The 16,703-nt window shown below is 35.6% G+C and overlaps 3 protein-coding genes and 1 long non-coding RNA gene across 13 annotated transcripts; 3 read left to right on the top strand and 1 right to left on the bottom strand.

The window, feature by feature from the left end:
* Nucleotides 2,432-6,576, top strand: LOC104756129. Of its 4 annotated transcripts, none has more exons than XM_019239531.1 (13): nt 2,433-2,829; nt 2,961-2,987; nt 3,849-4,116; nt 4,227-4,298; nt 4,390-4,448; nt 4,528-4,666; nt 4,852-4,948; nt 5,054-5,120; nt 5,237-5,335; nt 5,470-5,559; nt 5,813-5,967; nt 6,038-6,139; nt 6,231-6,576. In XM_019239531.1, exons 3-13 carry the CDS (start codon nt 3,870-3,872, stop codon nt 6,316-6,318), a joined length of 1,215 nt encoding a protein of 404 aa, XP_019095076.1. In that variant the 5' UTR covers nt 2,433-2,829; nt 2,961-2,987; nt 3,849-3,869; the 3' UTR covers nt 6,319-6,576. The 4 variants fall into 4 exon arrangements, with proteins under 4 accessions (XP_019095077.1, XP_019095076.1, XP_010476957.2 ...); XM_010478655.2 differs by having other exon boundaries at nt 2,434-2,829; nt 2,937-2,987; XM_019239532.1 differs by lacking the exon at nt 2,961-2,987 and having other exon boundaries at nt 2,432-2,829.
* On the bottom strand, nt 7,155-9,016 carry LOC104756127. 5 transcript variants are annotated; one of them, XR_762276.2, is made up of 6 exons: nt 8,861-9,016; nt 8,654-8,724; nt 8,314-8,417; nt 8,168-8,213; nt 7,539-7,682; nt 7,155-7,474 (listed from the first exon to the last, which is right to left on the bottom strand). It is a non-coding gene; the product is annotated as an uncharacterized LOC104756127 (long non-coding RNA). The 5 variants fall into 5 exon arrangements; XR_762278.2 differs by having other exon boundaries at nt 8,314-8,474; nt 8,654-8,705; XR_762279.2 differs by having other exon boundaries at nt 8,654-8,705; nt 8,861-9,015.
* Nucleotides 9,263-13,202, top strand: LOC104756125 (serine/threonine-protein phosphatase 7 long form homolog). 3 transcript variants are annotated; one of them, XR_002036317.1, is made up of 7 exons: nt 9,263-9,453; nt 9,682-9,747; nt 9,834-10,481; nt 10,571-10,723; nt 10,809-11,189; nt 11,282-11,542; nt 13,113-13,202. XR_002036317.1 is itself a non-coding variant. In XM_010478653.2 (6 exons), exons 2-6 carry the CDS (start codon nt 9,691-9,693, stop codon nt 11,477-11,479), a joined length of 1,437 nt encoding a protein of 478 aa, XP_010476955.1. In that variant the 5' UTR covers nt 9,263-9,388; nt 9,682-9,690; the 3' UTR covers nt 11,480-11,618. The 3 variants fall into 3 exon arrangements, 2 of the variants coding, with proteins under 2 accessions (XP_010476955.1, XP_019095071.1); XM_010478653.2 differs by lacking the exon at nt 13,113-13,202 and having other exon boundaries at nt 9,263-9,388; nt 11,282-11,618; XM_019239526.1 differs by lacking the exon at nt 13,113-13,202 and having other exon boundaries at nt 11,282-11,618.
* On the top strand, nt 13,208-16,405 carry LOC104756126 (homeobox-leucine zipper protein HDG12). The gene is made up of 10 exons (XM_010478654.2): nt 13,208-13,351; nt 13,422-13,539; nt 13,622-13,810; nt 13,906-14,361; nt 14,451-14,552; nt 14,635-14,835; nt 14,915-15,095; nt 15,175-15,437; nt 15,535-15,624; nt 15,712-16,405. Exons 1-10 carry the CDS (start codon nt 13,233-13,235, stop codon nt 16,060-16,062), a joined length of 2,070 nt encoding a protein of 689 aa, XP_010476956.1. The 5' UTR covers nt 13,208-13,232; the 3' UTR covers nt 16,063-16,405.

The following is a 16,703-nucleotide window of genomic DNA, read 5'->3' as shown; positions in this document are numbered from 1 at the left end:
ACGATCTATCACAAATAAAAACATTTCTTCTAATACCACTACACAGTAAAATGTACACACAGTGACACAGGCAAACGGGATCCTGATTACATAAAACGGGCCGGTCTAGGTCTATCAACAAATTGGTTAATGAGAAACCGGAGCTTGAATATTACGCCAAAATTGGTCTCTATAGGTCTTGTTAAAGAAAGCATTTCAATCAAAATCCTAAACTGTATATATGTTCTTGAACTTAATTGGTGTTAGCTAGTAATATAGTGTATATCAATGATCATCTTTTGATACAAAAAAAAGTGTGTACATTAATCATCTCAATGTATGCATAAAAGAAAGCTCATATCCGCTGTAAGATTTAAGAACTTAGCCCATGTTTCACTCATCAAAATCATTTTTAAAAAAAAAAACATTACCAGTGAGAACCCTTTCTCCTAAGATTAAACAATAACTCAGGACGGTTCCGGTGGAATTGACAAGGAATTTTAAAAGATGCTAGAGCCGAAAAAACAGATCAGCCATCTCAGCATCAAAATCCAGATTTCCAACAAATTCCCTTAATTTTTTTTTTTCTTATGAACTTGTAAATATCATTAAGAAATGAAATGCGTTGAGGCTATAATTACAAAAAAAGTTAACACTTCACTACCTAGTCAAAAATAAAAATAAAACAAAAGATAGCATAAACACATAAAGAATACGGATATAACCAAAGTTGCATCAATTTTGCAATTCCCTTAATTTATGGGATCCCAAGAGGAAAAATCCACAGATGCTCTGGCCATATATGGCCACGTACTAACTTTGACAACTATGCTCGGGAGATGAAACGACGATGTATTTTAGTGAATGTTGCCATGTAATCCGGCGCGTATTGTCATTTTTTTACTTTTCACTCAATATGACGTTGTGTATGATTTGTAGCTTTCACCTAAACGACCCGTATGATGTATATTTTTTAGCTTTAATTCAAACGAGGTAGTTTTATTTTTCTCTTTGTATTTCAATTTCTTTTTTTTTGTTCACCTTTCAGTTTATCTTTGACAAATAAAAAACCCACCATCGCAAAAGTCTATTTAAAAGCTTGTCAAGTTACCAGTTGATTAGGTAAAGTAATAATTCAACATAGCAATAATAACACTGATTTAGTAATCTAGTGATATATAAATCACCAGAACAAAAAAAAAAAGACTGTTCTATAAAAGGAAAGAGTCCTAAACGAAAACGAAAAAGAAGAGAAAGGAGAAGATATCTTCAACACAACGAAAATGATTGAGGGACACGTGTCGTCACCAACCACCTTGCCAGCCTTATAAAAGCTTTTCCGACTGTCCCCCGACGGCGACCGTGAAAGACAGCCACGATGTTTCCAAACCTTTGACACCTGTCCTCTAGTCCCCACACACAATAATTTTAATTTAGTACTTTTGTGCTGAGCCCTCCCCAAAACGGTAACGTCACGTGCCCAACGTGGCCGCCACGTGGAATATGACATAACCGGCATTTTCCTTGTATATAGCATTGCCTTTGAGCTGCCCAACCCAGCCATGGGGCCTTATTAGACTTGGTTATGGGGACATAGACAAACAAGTGTGAACGGACGTGGAGTTCTTATGCACCTTGTAAACGTAAATTAGGCCGGTGACGATTTTTGTCCGTCATTAATTATTATTCTATTTGTAACACCAACAAAAATCTTTAAAAGTTTTTTTTTTAATGACGATTGTCTTTTAGTTTGCTGTGGTCTCGCAATCTTACAATAAGCATCAATATTAATATTAATATTCAAATCCCGTATTTGACAATATGAAGTTAACCGCGACGTTTTTAAAGATATTTTGTGTGTTTTAAGCTGCACGTTTAAATATGGATGATTGCGGAATGCAATGAAATGAATGCTAAGAAAATGTCAAATAATTTTAGAAAAGATTCGTCTGTTAAACAATTTTTATGATCATGAGACATTGAGTTGTATTATTCTATTTTCCGATATAGTTGATTGTAAACTCAAAATATCTAAGTAATAATATTAAAACGTACTTATTAAGTATATAATATAACATAAAATGGCTTTGAAAATACGGCAAGAGAATCGTATTTGAGATAGAGATGTACCTATATATATTGGTAATGTAACAAACAGAATAAAAGCTGTCTTGGAGAGCAAATCTACAATTATATATATATCTTTAGAATGAGGCCGATGGACAGCTAATGGTGCCAATAAGTCCAAAGTTTTATATCATTAAAACACTAGTCATCCCCACTAGGCATTAGTATTTTCAATTTTTCATAGAGGATAAGATCACTTACATTCTAATATATATGTAAATTATATTATTGAATAGTTTGCTTTAAGATATGGAGTTGTAGTTTAATATCAGTCTAAACATAGTCATTATCTTAAACACCTAGGAAAAATCAGTTACTTTCGTTGCATCAATGATTCATATATAAAAACTAGCTTTTTCACACAGTATAGTTAAGCAATGTGGTTAACTAACTTATGATGGTCTAATGAATTTTTCTTTTTTGGTAGTTACTAGTTTAGCTGTACTAGTGAAGTAGTAGCCAAAGCTTTATTTTTTTTCTTAGTCGCGTTGAAAATTTTATCGGTCCCTTTGTTAAACAAAAAAAACAAGTCCTCTTTCTTCTTCGTCTTCATCTTCATCTGGGGGGATTCATCTCTCTTTCTTTCTCTGTATCAATTCATTTAAAGAACCATTCGCTTCTGACCTCTTCAACGGGGAAACAGCAAAACTCATGCGATTCTGAAAACTAATCTCTTCTCTCTCTCTCTCTCCCAATATAAAAAAGAGCGGTTTCAAATCTTTGGTAAGAATCTCTCTAGTTGTTATATACTCTCTTTGTTTTTGGGTCAGATTCATTGTCAATTTCGTATTTCACCGACACAATTCTGAACGATTAAATGCTGAATTAAGGGTTTTTTTTGTGAGCTGGTCTAGTTGGTGCTGGCTCCGTCAAGATTTTTGGTAAGTCTGTCTACTCTTTTCCTTTTTCTGTGGGGAGAATGTTTGCTTAAGGTTTTTACCATTTTTGTCAGAGATTTTATTGTTTTGGTTAGGGCAAGTTAAAGCATCCCTTTCCATTACTCTTCCACCTCCTTACATTTTTTGCATATTGAGCCTTTACTCAAAATCTTCCCTTTTTAACTCAACTTGCCCTTTGTAATTTCCTCGTATTGGGTTATAAACGTTTCATAGTGGAGAAAAATATTATACGAATTGCAAAGTTTCATGCTTTCTCCGTGATTTCCTCCCAAAGGTTTTATTTTTTTTATTTTATTTTGCCAATTGAGTCTTTTTTCCCCTGTTCTTGCAGTAATCAATCAATCGAGTTTGATTAGATATAGCTTATATAAGCCTATTTATCTGATAAGTGTCAAGGTTGGAAAAATCAACAACCTTCTTCTTTTACTTGTTTATTTATCAAACGGTTGTCATATTATTTACTTGTTTGTTTCTGCTTGGAGCTTGGTCTTAAAGTTTGATTGTTGTAAAGATTCGTGTAGATTAGATAGTCACGTTGAATTATGAAGATGGTTTAGTCCATGGCAGATGGCTCGTGAACCTGGTTTTTTACTTTATCCTTATGAATATCTAGTGGAGGAGAGGAAAGACTTGACCTGTTTTTTTTTTTTTTCGGTTAGACATTAATTTTTATCAACCTCCTCTGCTTATTGCATGTTCTTTTTTTTTTTTTTTTTTTTTTTGGAATCATTCTCCTCTTTTCTTCTAGCTTTCTTGATCACAGATTGTTTCTCACAAGATTCATTGTGAAATCTTTTATCAAAATTTGGCACTTACACTTGTAGATTTTGTTTGTGTTTGTAGATTTCTTAAGCTTTGTAAGAAATGGGATGCTTTGCATCAACGCCGAAAGAAACTGGTGGGAACAGAAGAAAGCCAACAAGCATCGGTGAGGTTTCAGTATATGTACCTGGTTTAAGGATACCGAGAGCTGTGGATTTTTTGCAGTCCATTGGCGATCAGTTACCCAAGGCTCTATTGGAACGCTTGACGGCTTTAAGAACACGTATAGTAGTGATGGCTAATCAAGAAGGACCTACTATAACAAGAACTAGGAGAAAAACACAACATGGTATTTATATATATGTTTCTGAACATCTTTTTGTGTTTTTGATATTTGTCTGCTTTCTACTGTTTACTGTTTTGAACTCTTCATGACTATTGTTTTTTTTGGCTATGGAGGTTCAACGCTCTCGGATCTCCATCAAGCTTTGGTAGACTATCTACCTGTTCTCTTGGGATTAAGTAAAGATGGTAATATATACTCTTATGTGTTTATAAGAAATAGATCTGTTTGGTTTCAGAGATTTATACTTGACCCTGCTGTATTTGTAATGTTCTTCAGGTAGCCATCTACAGTTTAAAGTACCATTCAATTGGGTAAATCAGGAGGATGAGGAAGAGGTGCGGTTACTACCAAAGCAGTTTTTCTTCAAGTGTCATCATAATGTAACAGACTCTTACAATGTTTACTTTTAACCAGGAAACAGAGATGTCAAACGTTTGGTATGAGGTTTTATCCGTTTTGCATCTAATGGCAATGCTACAAATGTCTCAAGCCAATTTACTGCTTCTTCCTAGAGGTTCTAGTGATGGTCACAACCATCCAAAAGTATCAGAAGGTTAGGCTTCTCTGATAGTTTATCTATCTTCAGTTGCCTGAGGGGGGTTTACATACATTCTGTTATGTTTTGTCTTAGGACGTTTTTTTTATTTGATGATTTTCCGTTTCTTAGTGGTTAATGAAATGTGATGGTTACGAACCTCGGACTGAACAGTGTTTTTTTTTTTTTTTTTTCCGTTATAGAAAACAGACGAGCTTCGATTGATATCTTCTTAAAAGCAGCTGGATATCTTGATTGTGCTGTTAAGAATGTTCTTCCTCAGTTTTCTGCTGAACAAAGGTTTGTAGATGAAAAAAAGTTCCAATGTCATTTTACTCTACATTTGGATAATTCTCAGTTGATTCTAATGGCACAATCGTTGTCCTTGTTTTCGTTTTCTTACAGGAGAATTTTACCGGTTGACTTAGGGGAAGGAGTTCTACGGGCCCTTTGCTTGCAGGCACTTGGCCAGGTAGCACCTCTCTTTTAATGGATATGATTAAGCTATCCCATGGCATATAACCGTAGCTCATGTGGTTTCTTTTTCTAAATTTTAGGATCTAACATCTTTCATGTTGCTGATTATAGGGTGTTGATATCCAACTTGGCATGGCGATTGATAGCTCGAAGGCCACTCTTGCAGTGAAACGAAGACTTTCATGTGAAATGGTGAAATATTGGCAGCAAGTAAATTCCCTTACTCTTATCCAACTTTGTTGTCATTGAGGCATCGTCTATTGACTGCCCCCCACATATCTTGGAAACATCTAAAACTGTACATTAAAATTCTTCCTTTTCCTTGTCGTTGTGCGCTGAAACAGGCACAAGATAATCTAATGAATCTTCCATTAGCAAATGGTTGGGGAGAAAAGCATGGACTCTTTGTTAAGTGGAAGTATGTTGAAGCTAAGGTATTGTTTGATTCTTTCTTTCTTTCTTGCTCTGTTACTCCTTTCATATGTAAACTTGTCTGGCTCTTTTCAGTTATTGTCCTGTGCTATGGCCCTTCCTTGTAAAGTCTTTGTGTCTCTGTCTTTAGAAGACACAAAACTTCGGTTCTTGCTTATCATTACATTCTGAGAACCATGAGGCTTTTACAAGAATAGGCGATTAAGGTCCATTTATCTAATGTCTCGTTTCATCTTCTGGAATCTTTTGGATCAGGCTGCGGCTTACTACTATCACGGTTTGATTCTTGATGAAGGAAACACAGAGAAATCACATGGCATGGCAGTTGCTGCTTTGCAAGCCGCAGATGAATGTTTCAAAGAAAGTAAGAAAGCATCCGAAGCATTCAACGCCTCTTCACCTACTTCAAGGTAATTTCTATCTCTTTTGGTCGGAATTATATTGAGCTCATGGGGTGACAGTTTAGCGGTTGTTTTGCAGAACACCGCCGCTTTTTGGAACGATGAAGTATCTAACCGAGAAAATCCCGAAAGACACTTCAAGTAAAGTCAGGATAAACCGTGATCTATACTCTTATGAAAAGTGAGTTTAAATCTGTCTTTCTTACTTTTGCAATAACATATAAAGCTCAGGATTTTAATATTAATCTGTAAAAATGCTCTCTGATTAACAGAATCATGGAGACAGCACCGACACTTCCTGATTTCGCATTGGCATTGAAACCAGATGAATATCAACTTCCTCTCGTTGAAGCTTCGTAGTCTGAAGATGTGCAAAGTGCTTCAAACCAAGTTTACGAGAGCAATCGAGGAATAGAGATGTGTAAACCTTATAGAGCCAAAAAAAATCAAGTGGTTTCCAATGGCTGCCTGCAAAATTACGATGATCTGATCTCTGTTGTGTGTGAGATAAGGACAACAAAAAAACTTGTCAAATTGGGTTTGGATCAGTTTACATGAGAGAGATCTTTGTATGTTAGTATATTTTTTCAATAAAGTAAAATTTTTTTCCATTTCCAATATTGATAGTAATTTCAAAACCCAATTTGATATAAAAAAAACTTATCAAATTGGGTATATATATATATATATATATATATATGTTCTTGGTGATGAAAGTTGCTGGTAAGACAAGGCTTTTAACTTGAAGCTTGAAGAATCATATAAAATTCTGGAGTAAAGCAGAACCTAGAGGAGATGGTATATTCTTTCAGACAGCAACAGGACCAACGCACCTGTTCGGTCTCCGTTTTTACTTTTAGGCTTAAAGTTTTAGCGGTTATTAAAATAAGTGTGATCTTTATAGAACGAAAAGAAAAAGTATGTTATTTATAGAAACTGTAATGTGAATCACTGAATTTTCATTATTACATTTAAAACACCTAATTTATTTATTACTAGTATTACAGCCCGTGCGTACGCTCGGGCTTTGTTTTGCTGTATTTACATCAAATAAAAGAAAAAAATATTGTTATTATCTTTACATATAATTTATAATTAATTTATAATAGTTGAAAGTCCATTTTATCTATCAAATTATAAACTTTTGATAGAAACTAAATTTTCTTTTGCTATAATCTATAATCTGAACATTTTAAAATAATTGGAGAATACAATGTAAGAGAACATGTATCGTATCTTTCATAACTCTTTATCAGATACTATAAAGATTACATGCAAACAAAAGACATAGGGATGAATTATCGATACTGTGAGATGAGAGGGAGTTTGAAGTCACTGATTGAAAACGGAAGCGATAAAGTAGCAGAGTAAGCTTCGTTAAGTTTTATCAGATGTGGTCATCTGCATCTTTTGCCAACACGTTCATCATACCACATGAAAGCATTGCAATACTCATATATATATATATATATATATATATTTGTTGCATCACCATGGTCAATTGGTCATACGTATTCTGTAAAAGGTAAGAAAATTTAGTTTCATATAAAGTTGGGAGTCTAAACTAAAATATTTGTTACCTTCAGAAATCAGAACTGCTCAAATGCGTTTGGTGAATTAGATGATGAAGCACGACTTGGGAGTCTATGGTGAGAGAATGTATCGTTATTGGTGTCTACTGAATGACTACAACTTTGAAATTGTGTTGCTGCTTATTGGAATATCTGTTAACACCAAAATAAATAAATTAGTTAGAAAATAATGCAAGAATATGTGTTTACAATTCAAGGATCCAAAGAACAATACGTGTTTCATTGTGTTTCCTTCTCTCTTTCCTCTTATTCATAATGCATGTCACCACTCTAACTTTGATTCAGTTTATCAAGACAGTTAATTAGAGTACCATAACACTTTAATATCAAGATCAAATAGATAGAGTTTCAAAGAAAAACAGTCAGATAAACAGAAACAGAGCAAACAAAAATTGGCAATGGAATTCTAGAGGAACTATGTATAATTTTCAGATCAATGGAAGATAAATCTACAGCTATATGATTTTCGATACAGAATCTTCCACAACTATAATAAAGTAAAAACAAAAATAGGAGATATATAGGGATCGTATGACGAAATAAATCTACAACTACTCCATCTCAACACCGTTATATTGCGGTTGATTCAACATATGATCTGATTTCAACTTCTGTACCTGAATTCCCTTCTGAATGATTCTCCTACTTCAAGTCATACTATTTCTGCAAAGTAAAAAATCAATCCCTTTAGAATCTTTGGTAAATTAGTGTACAAAATAGAGTAAACTTTTTGCAAGTGCATTTCACGATAATATATCAGTACCTTTATTGCTTTATATTGTTTCCTCAACCTCTCTAATGATCCATTTCTCCATCTTTGAATTTATCTTGTTCTTTACATATGCTGCGTACGTCTTCATGTGTGTCCTTACAAATCCAAGATGTAGAGCGCAATAAAAAAGGTCAATTTCACTCTTGCAACTCCTTGAACGATGCACAGTAGCCGCCAAACACACGGTTAAACCAGTAAAAAATAATGAAAACATAAACTGTTGATTTATAGAAAGAGTAAAAGAATGCAAATCAAACTTTTCAAAAACTAAGACATATAATTTGCAATTATAAGTGAGAATTCGAAATCCCAGTCACCCAAAATTACGTACCATCCCATTTTCCATGGAGGATCCTTGAATCCATTTTGCTCCTCTGAGATATCTAAACAAAATTAAGAAGACTTAAAACGACTCAAGTTAGATGAGAATAAATACAACGATGAGGTCAAATGATTCAAAAAAGATAAAAGAGGAGGAAAATCTGAAAGTTTTTGTGAACCTAGAAAAATCTAAAATGGGGCAGGATACTTTTCTTACACCACCAACTCAGACGCAACGATGTCGAACATATATGGAGACAAAGATTTCTTGAAAAGAGATCGTGGGTGAGAGAAGATGGAGGATCATGGACTCGTGAAATGGGGAAGTTGAGATACGATATCAACTTAATTTTGTTGATAGAATATTATTTTGTTTAATTTTTCTTAATTTTGAATTTATGAATAATTATTTTTTGAATTACATGTGGCAAAATGCTAGAATATGATCTTGTGATTTATAGGATAAAAGGATTTAACCACAATTAATGAACTTTGAGCAAAAATGAAAAAATTAATTAAAAGTTTAAAACATATTGTATGGAGAAAATAAAATTATATTTAATGATTATTTCATGTGTATAATGTTACTGAGGATTTATCTTTTTGAGTTTTTTTTTTTTTTTTGTTTTTTTTACCAAAAGAGGATAATTCTTCAGTCGACTCTGCCCCGCGTTTGTTCTCAAATTTCTCCGAAGCAACCACCTTCTGCGATCTTCTTCCCTCCTCTGTTTTCGTTTCCAAATTCGTAAGCTTTTGTTTCTGTTGAGTAGAGACATGTTGTTCGTCCCACTGGTTTGTCCCAGTTTCAAAGTTAAGAGATTGATAGAACCCCTAAAATTGTTCCCCCTTTCTAATCGTAATTGTACTGCTCCTTGAAATTTCAGTTAGATTCATCCCCATTGTAGTCTCGTAAAGTCTTAGAGTAGATCAGGAACCTGAAGAAAGTTATTGCATTGTTTAGATAAAACAGGACCCGAATCATCCTGTCTAATTGATCGCGTTTCACACAGAAACCCTAATTTTGATTTCCATTATCAGATACTGACCATGCCCGTCCTTTACGAGCAAGATAAGCACGTCTCCTCTGCTATTCTGACCGGACAGGTAAGTTAGTAATCACAGTTTCACTCCACCTGGATTATCTTCGTCTTAAATCGAACAACTTGGGATAAGTGTTTTTGTCTTTACAGGAGAGAGGTGTGCTTAGATGCCAGGAACGGACCTCATTGCTTCATCACTGGAAGCTCAATAAGGAGCAGATAGAATTGGTGGACAAAGCTGGTTTCGGTTGGTTTCGCCTAATAGGATCTATTAGCTTAAACAATTCACTTATCTCTGCCCTTGTCGAGAGATGGCGTAGAGAAACCAACACGTTTCACTTCCCTTGTGGCGAAATGACTATCACTCTCGATGAGGTGTCGTTGATCCTCGGTCTTGCTGTTGATGGCAAACCTGTCGTTGGTGTTAAAGAAAAAGATGAGGACCCTTCTCAAGTATGCCTCAGGCTTTTGGGGAAACTACCAAAAAGTGAATTGAGTGGTAATCGAGTCACTGCGAAATGGTTGAAGGAGAATTTTGCAGAGTGTCCAAAGGGAGCTACAACGAAAGAGATTGAGTATCACAGTCGTGCTTTTCTTATATACCTTGTTGGGAGTACCATTTTTGCAACTACAGATCCCAGTAAGATCTCTGTTGATTACCTTATTCTCTTTGAGGATTTTGAGAAAGCTGGAGAATACGCTTGGGGTGCTGCAGCGCTTGCTTTCTTATATAGACAAATTGGTAATGCCTCTCAACGGTCTCAGAGTATCATTGGTGGCTGCTTGACACTCTTACAGGTTTGTTTTCATTTGTCTTAAGAATATCATCTTCTCTTGTTGTTACTTTTTTACGAGAAGTTCTTATTCAGTTGTGTTACTATTGTCAGTGTTGGAGTTACTTCCATCTTAATATTGATCGGCCAAAGAGAACCACCCGGCAATTTCCACTGGCACTTTTGTGGAAAGGAAGGCAACAGAGTCGATCGAAGAATGACTTGTTTAAGTATCGCAAGGCACTTGATGATCTGGATCCATCAAATGTAAGAGTTGAATGATTGTTTTCTTTTTAGATTTCTTTGTTTTGAATCCATTATGATATTTTGTTACCACTGAAATCTCTTATAGGTTAGTTGGTGCCCCTTTGAAGGAGATCTTGACATTGTGCCACAAAGTTTCAAAGATAATCTACTACTTGGAAGGTCCAGAACAAAGTTGATTGGTCCAAAAGTAGTAGAATGGCACTTCCCAGATCGATGCATGAAGCAGTTTGGTCTGTGCCAAGTAATCCCGGGAGAAGTTCCTCCCAGAAGAAACGAGAAACACCATGACGAAGACTTAGTGGAAGATATGAACACAGCAGACGAAGAATGGATGAGACGAAGGGAAAACATTGTGGAGAATGAAGGAGGAAACGGTGATGAAAGTGAATATATGCAGTGGTTCAATAGCATCACAGTCCCGAAGCTTCACAGAGATACAAGTCTCGAAGCTGATATAATGAATGTGGTAAATGCATCTTCTTCTTCTTCTTCGTTATTTATTTTATGCATAGTCACCTCGAAATTGCTTGTTAATACGATTTCTGTGGCCTTTTGTAGCAAGCTGCTATACTACAATTTGACGAGGTGGCCTCAACGTTATCATTAGAGGATCTACATCCAGAGGAAAGAGAAGCAATCGAAGAAGCAGTGATGTGTATGTCCAATGCCTTGAGAGTAGGAGATTGGTACGAAGCGTCAACAACAAATAAACGCAAGCGGAGAGAGGAACAACAACAAACGGATTGGAGCGAATGAAAGAAATGAAGATCCATCTGTTGATCAGTTAGCTTCAGGAATTCACTTAGAGAAAGAAGATGTGTAAGTCCCGTCCTCACTTGAGTTTATTATGCTTTAACAAGCATTTTATATAACATTTGCTAGTTGTTTGACATTAGAAGTAAGTAGGAATCTTGGTTTGGTATCTTAAAGAATACTAAAAAAGAGGGTACATATATATTGAAGAGAGAGAGGTCATAAGTGTTTAAACTGTTTGAAGGGCAGCTGCAGATTATTGAGAGAAATCAATATGTGCAATTAAAATTTGTTACAGCTCAAACAAGAGCATTAGATGAGAAAGATACGGATAACATACTGTCACACGTTAATATCATGTCTTGGAGTAGTCATTAATTCGCACATAGCGAGTGTTTGATGTTCCTGAGGAAACGAGATGCGATAAATATGGATATTTCATAGTAGTACTATATATAAAAAACCATTTTTTTTTTTTATTTTATAAGTAGTAAAAGATGAGTACAACTTCACGCATTAAATGAGAGTATTTAGCAAACAAATTTTTTTTTTTTTTTCTCTTTTATCATACGCTCAACAACTAAGTATAAATTTCATAGAATGATGATGACCCCCAATTGTATATACTTTTCCCTAAACTATGCAAGTTTGTGGGTGATTCGCATAAAAGAAGATGTAAGGACATTTCCAATATGTGTATTATTAGCAAAAATCGGTATTTAATTTAATAAAGCAAAGGAAGAAAAAGAGGAGAGAAGATGAAGTCAGCAAAAAAACCCAGAGATAAAAAAGTCAAATTTTGTCATTACATGACAGCCTTGATTAAAAAAAAAAGAAGTTCACTCGTGGATAAATAAAGTTGCCGGTTTTTTAAAAACCTCAGGTGAATTTTAAAACACGCCGGCTACATTTTAATAAACCGGAACTAATATCACCGGAGACATCTCTAAAAAGAAAGGTTTTGGTATGAGAGCATTAGAGAGAGAGAGAGAGAGAGAGAGAGAGAGGGGAGAGGGAGAGTAGTAGTAGTACTTTGTTGGGCAGAGTAATGGAGAAAGAAGCAAGAGAATTAAAAACCCATCATAACCTCTCTCTCTCTCTTCATCTCCCTCTGTCAAAAAGAACAGCCATTAAAAACCCATCAGTATCAGTTACGCAATTTCTCAAGGGGGAGACAGGTAAGAAGAGAGAGAGATTTTGGAATCTGTAATGAATGTAAAAGGAGCGAAAGGTGGGAAAGAGAGAGAGTCAGAGAGAGATGACAGATGAGCAAATCATAAAAAAAAAAAGCACTAATGGCGCTGCTACTGCTTATGATGATAGGCTCGAGATGAAAGGTCCATCATAATAAGATCAAAACTTTTTTACTCTCCTTTTCCAAGGACCATAATTACGGGTTTTGAAATTTTTTTTTTTTTGGGGATTTTATTACATTTGATTCTTCTTCTTCTTTTGGCTTTTAAATAAAACCATCGTATACCAAATCTAGCCTTTTCTTCTCCCCATCCCTTTACAATATAGTATATTTTCTCAGATTCTCTTCCGTTTCGTTTCTTCTCTTTTCTTTTCTTATTCTCTTTTTTTTGATTAAGGGAAGAAATAAAGTTTGAAACTTTCTTCTTTTTGTTTCCACTAGGTTGGGCGTTAATGGTTACTTACTGTTGTGTGGTGATACAGAGTTAGTAAGTTTACCCTTTACTGATTTGGTTCCAAAGGACGACACAGATACTGTTCTAAACCTCTACACTACACTTTGATGAACATGGAGTTTTTCGGTGACAGCCAAAATCACGACGGCTCTGAAACCGATAAGAAGAACAAGAAGAAGAAGCGATTTCACCGTCACACTCCTCACCAGATCCAACGCCTCGAATCGTATTACCCCTTTTTCTCTCCTTGTTCTTTTTGTTTTCTGTTTTCTGATGACATTGTTCTCTGTTTGTAGTACTTTCAATGAGTGTCAGCATCCAGATGAGAAACAGAGGACTCAACTTAGTAGAGAATTGGGTTTAGCTCCAAGACAGATCAAGTTCTGGTTTCAAAACAGAAGAACACAAAAGAAGGTTTTTGTTTGGTTCTTTTGTAAAGTTTCTCTCTTTATTGTTTTGTCTCCATAAAAATCTCTATTTTTTTTGTTTTTTGAAGGCACAACACGAGAGAGCTGATAATTGTGCACTGAAAGAAGAGAATGATAAGATTCGTTGCGAAAACATTGCCATTAGAGAAGCTATTAAACATGCCATTTGCCCCAACTGTGGTGACTCTCCTCTTAATGACGACGCTTACTTTGATGAACAAAAGCTTCGCATCGAAAATGCACAGCTTAGAGATGAGGTTTTGTTTTTTTCTCTCTGAGACCTTTTTGTTTGCATTGTGATTGCTTTTAGTTTTTTAACTTCCATTAACATTTCATGTTTTTAATTTTGCAGCTCGAAAGGGTTTCGAGCATTGCTGCTAAATTCATAGGGAGACCAATCTCTCATCTTCCACCATTGCTAAATCCTATGCATGTTTCGCCATTAGAGTTATTCCATAGCGGTCCTTCACTTGATTTTGATCTTCTTCCAGGAAGTTGTTCTTCAATGGCTGTTCCTAATTTGCCATCTCAACCAAACTTGGTTTTATCAGAGATGGATAAGTCTCTTATGACCAACATTGCTGTCACCGCTATGGAAGAATTGCTTAAGCTTCTTCAAACTAATGAGCCTCTATGGATCAACACTGATGGATCTAGAGACGTTCTCAATCTTGAAAGCTATGAGAATATATTTCCAAGATCAAGTACTAGTGGTGGAAAGAAGAATAACCTTCGAATGGAAGCATCTAGATCTTCTGGTGTTGTTTTCACTAATGCTTTGATACTTGTGGACATGCTCATGGATTCTGTAAGTCATTTATAATCCATTTCAAAGTTTTTTGTTGTTCACATTTGGTTTCTTATTTGTCTCATATAGGTTTTTTCATTAATTTGCAGGTCAAATCAGCAGATCTCTTTCCCTCTATCGTTGCAGCGTCTAAAACTCTTGCAGTGATTTCATCAGGATTGCGTGGAAACCATGGAGATGCATTACATTTGGTAAAGAGAAACACTAATTGCTCTTAAAGATGATAATAGCTGTGTGAAACTTATGCTTAACTTTAGCTTTGGCTGGTCTTAGATGATTGAAGAGCTTCAGGTGCTTTCGCCATTGGTAGCCACACGTGAGTTCTGTGTGCTAAGATACTGTCAGCAGATTGAACATGGAACTTGGGCTATTGCAAATGTCTCCTATGAGTTTCCTCAGTTTGTATCTCAATCTCGGTCATATAGATTTCCTTCTGGTTGCCTGATTCAAGATATGTCCAATGGCTATTCAAAGGTTTGTAACCGTTCTGTTTTGTTTCATTCTTTTAGCATCTCAAATCATTTTACTGTACCGTTTAAATGTACATCAACAGGTTACTTGGGTTGAACATGCTGAATTCGAGGAGCAAGAACCGATTCATGAGATATTTAAAGATAGTGTTCATAAAGGGTTAGCTTTTGGAGCTGAACGTTGGATCTCTACTCTTCAACGAATGTGTGAGAGGTTCACGAATCTATTGGAACCTGCAACATCATCCCTTGAACTTGGTGGAGGTAACTAAAGACATTTTTTTTAGAAATTCTAATTGTTCAGATAATTAAACCATCAGTAACCTATTGGAAATCGTTTCAGTGATTCCATCGCCAGAAGGGAAGAGAAGTATAATGAGACTAGCTCACAGGATGGTAAGCAACTTCTGCTTTAGTGTTGGCACATCTCACAACACGCGCTCAACTGTTGTCTCCGGACTGGATGAATTTGCTGTCCGTGTGACTTCGCGTAAGAGCCGACATGAACCAAATGGGATGGTTCTATGTGCAGCCACCAGTTTCTGGCTCCCAAACTCTCCACAGAACGTTTTCAATTTCCTCAAAGATGAAAGAACTCGGCCTCAGGTACCACACAGATTTAACATTACCATAGAAACAAGAATCATTTGGTGTTTTTAAATCTGACATTATTTTTTTTTGTTCCTCTGTTTCGTTTTTAAAGTGGGACGTCCTTTCAAATGGGAACTCTGTTCAAGAAGTTGCTAATATTACAAACGGATCAAATCCTGGAAACTGCATATCAGTTCTTCGTGTAAGCTTCCTCCATTTGACACTATATAGATTATTGAATTCTTGATTCTAATGATTGGTAGTTTGGTTCACTTTTTGTTTTCATCAGGGTTTTAATGCATCTTCATCAGCACAAAACAACATGCTGATCCTACAAGAAAGCTGCATAGACTCATCAGGTGCAGCGCTTGTGATATACACTCCAGTGGATATACCAGCATTGAACATAGCAATGAGCGGTCAAGACACATCTTGTATTCCCATTTTACCCTCTGGTTTTGCCATTACACCAGACGGAAGCAGCAAAGGAGGATCATTGATAACGGTTGGGTTTCAGATAATGGTGAGTGGTATGCAACCGGCAAAACTGAACATGGAGTCAATGGAGACAGTAAATAATCTCATCAATACTACTGTCCACCAAATTAAAACCACCTTGAATTGTCCTTCAACTGCTTGAGACGTCATTAAAAGCTAGTATTTCCCCATCTGATTTCTGAGAAGGGTCTTCAATGAGCAGAGAAGTGAAAGGTCTCATTAAAAGTATTTGTCTTCAATGCCTGCAAAGGGTGTAAGAAATCATTATTCTTCTGGGTATCTCTCTCTCTCTCTCTTGTTCATTTTTTTGGGTTTCTTTCTTTTTTAAGTTTAGTGGAAAGTGGGAGTCAAGAACGCACCATGCACAAAAATGTTTTTTTTGTATGGTTCGGGCATTGACTTCTGTTTGTTTGTTTATTTACTTCTTTTTGTCTATTTACAATGACTAAGTTACTATTATTGGCTTATTGGTCTAGTTTATTTCATAGTTTCTCTAGCTATAGCCATTAATTAATCTCTCTCTATTACTATTGGCTATTGAGTTACAATTTAGAATCTGTACATCAACGGAGGATGTGACATCGTGATAAATTAAATGTGGTAGTATGGGTGGTGGGTTGTTAAGTCAAGCAATGGAACTGGCAAGTTGAAGACTTGTTGCCTTTGAGAATCAGAACCATTCTAAGTATAGAGAAAAACCAATTGAGCTGCAAAAAACAAGTTAACAAGTCTTTACAAAATACATCAACATTATTACTTAAGACTTTGATACAACCATGAAAT

Source organism: Camelina sativa, chromosome 17 (genome assembly GCF_000633955.1).
Source record: "Camelina sativa cultivar DH55 chromosome 17, Cs, whole genome shotgun sequence".
NCBI classification, from domain to species: Eukaryota; Viridiplantae; Streptophyta; class Magnoliopsida; order Brassicales; family Brassicaceae; genus Camelina; species Camelina sativa.
Note: the sequence above shows the minus strand (reverse complement) of the source record. Positions and strands in the feature narration are given on the sequence as shown.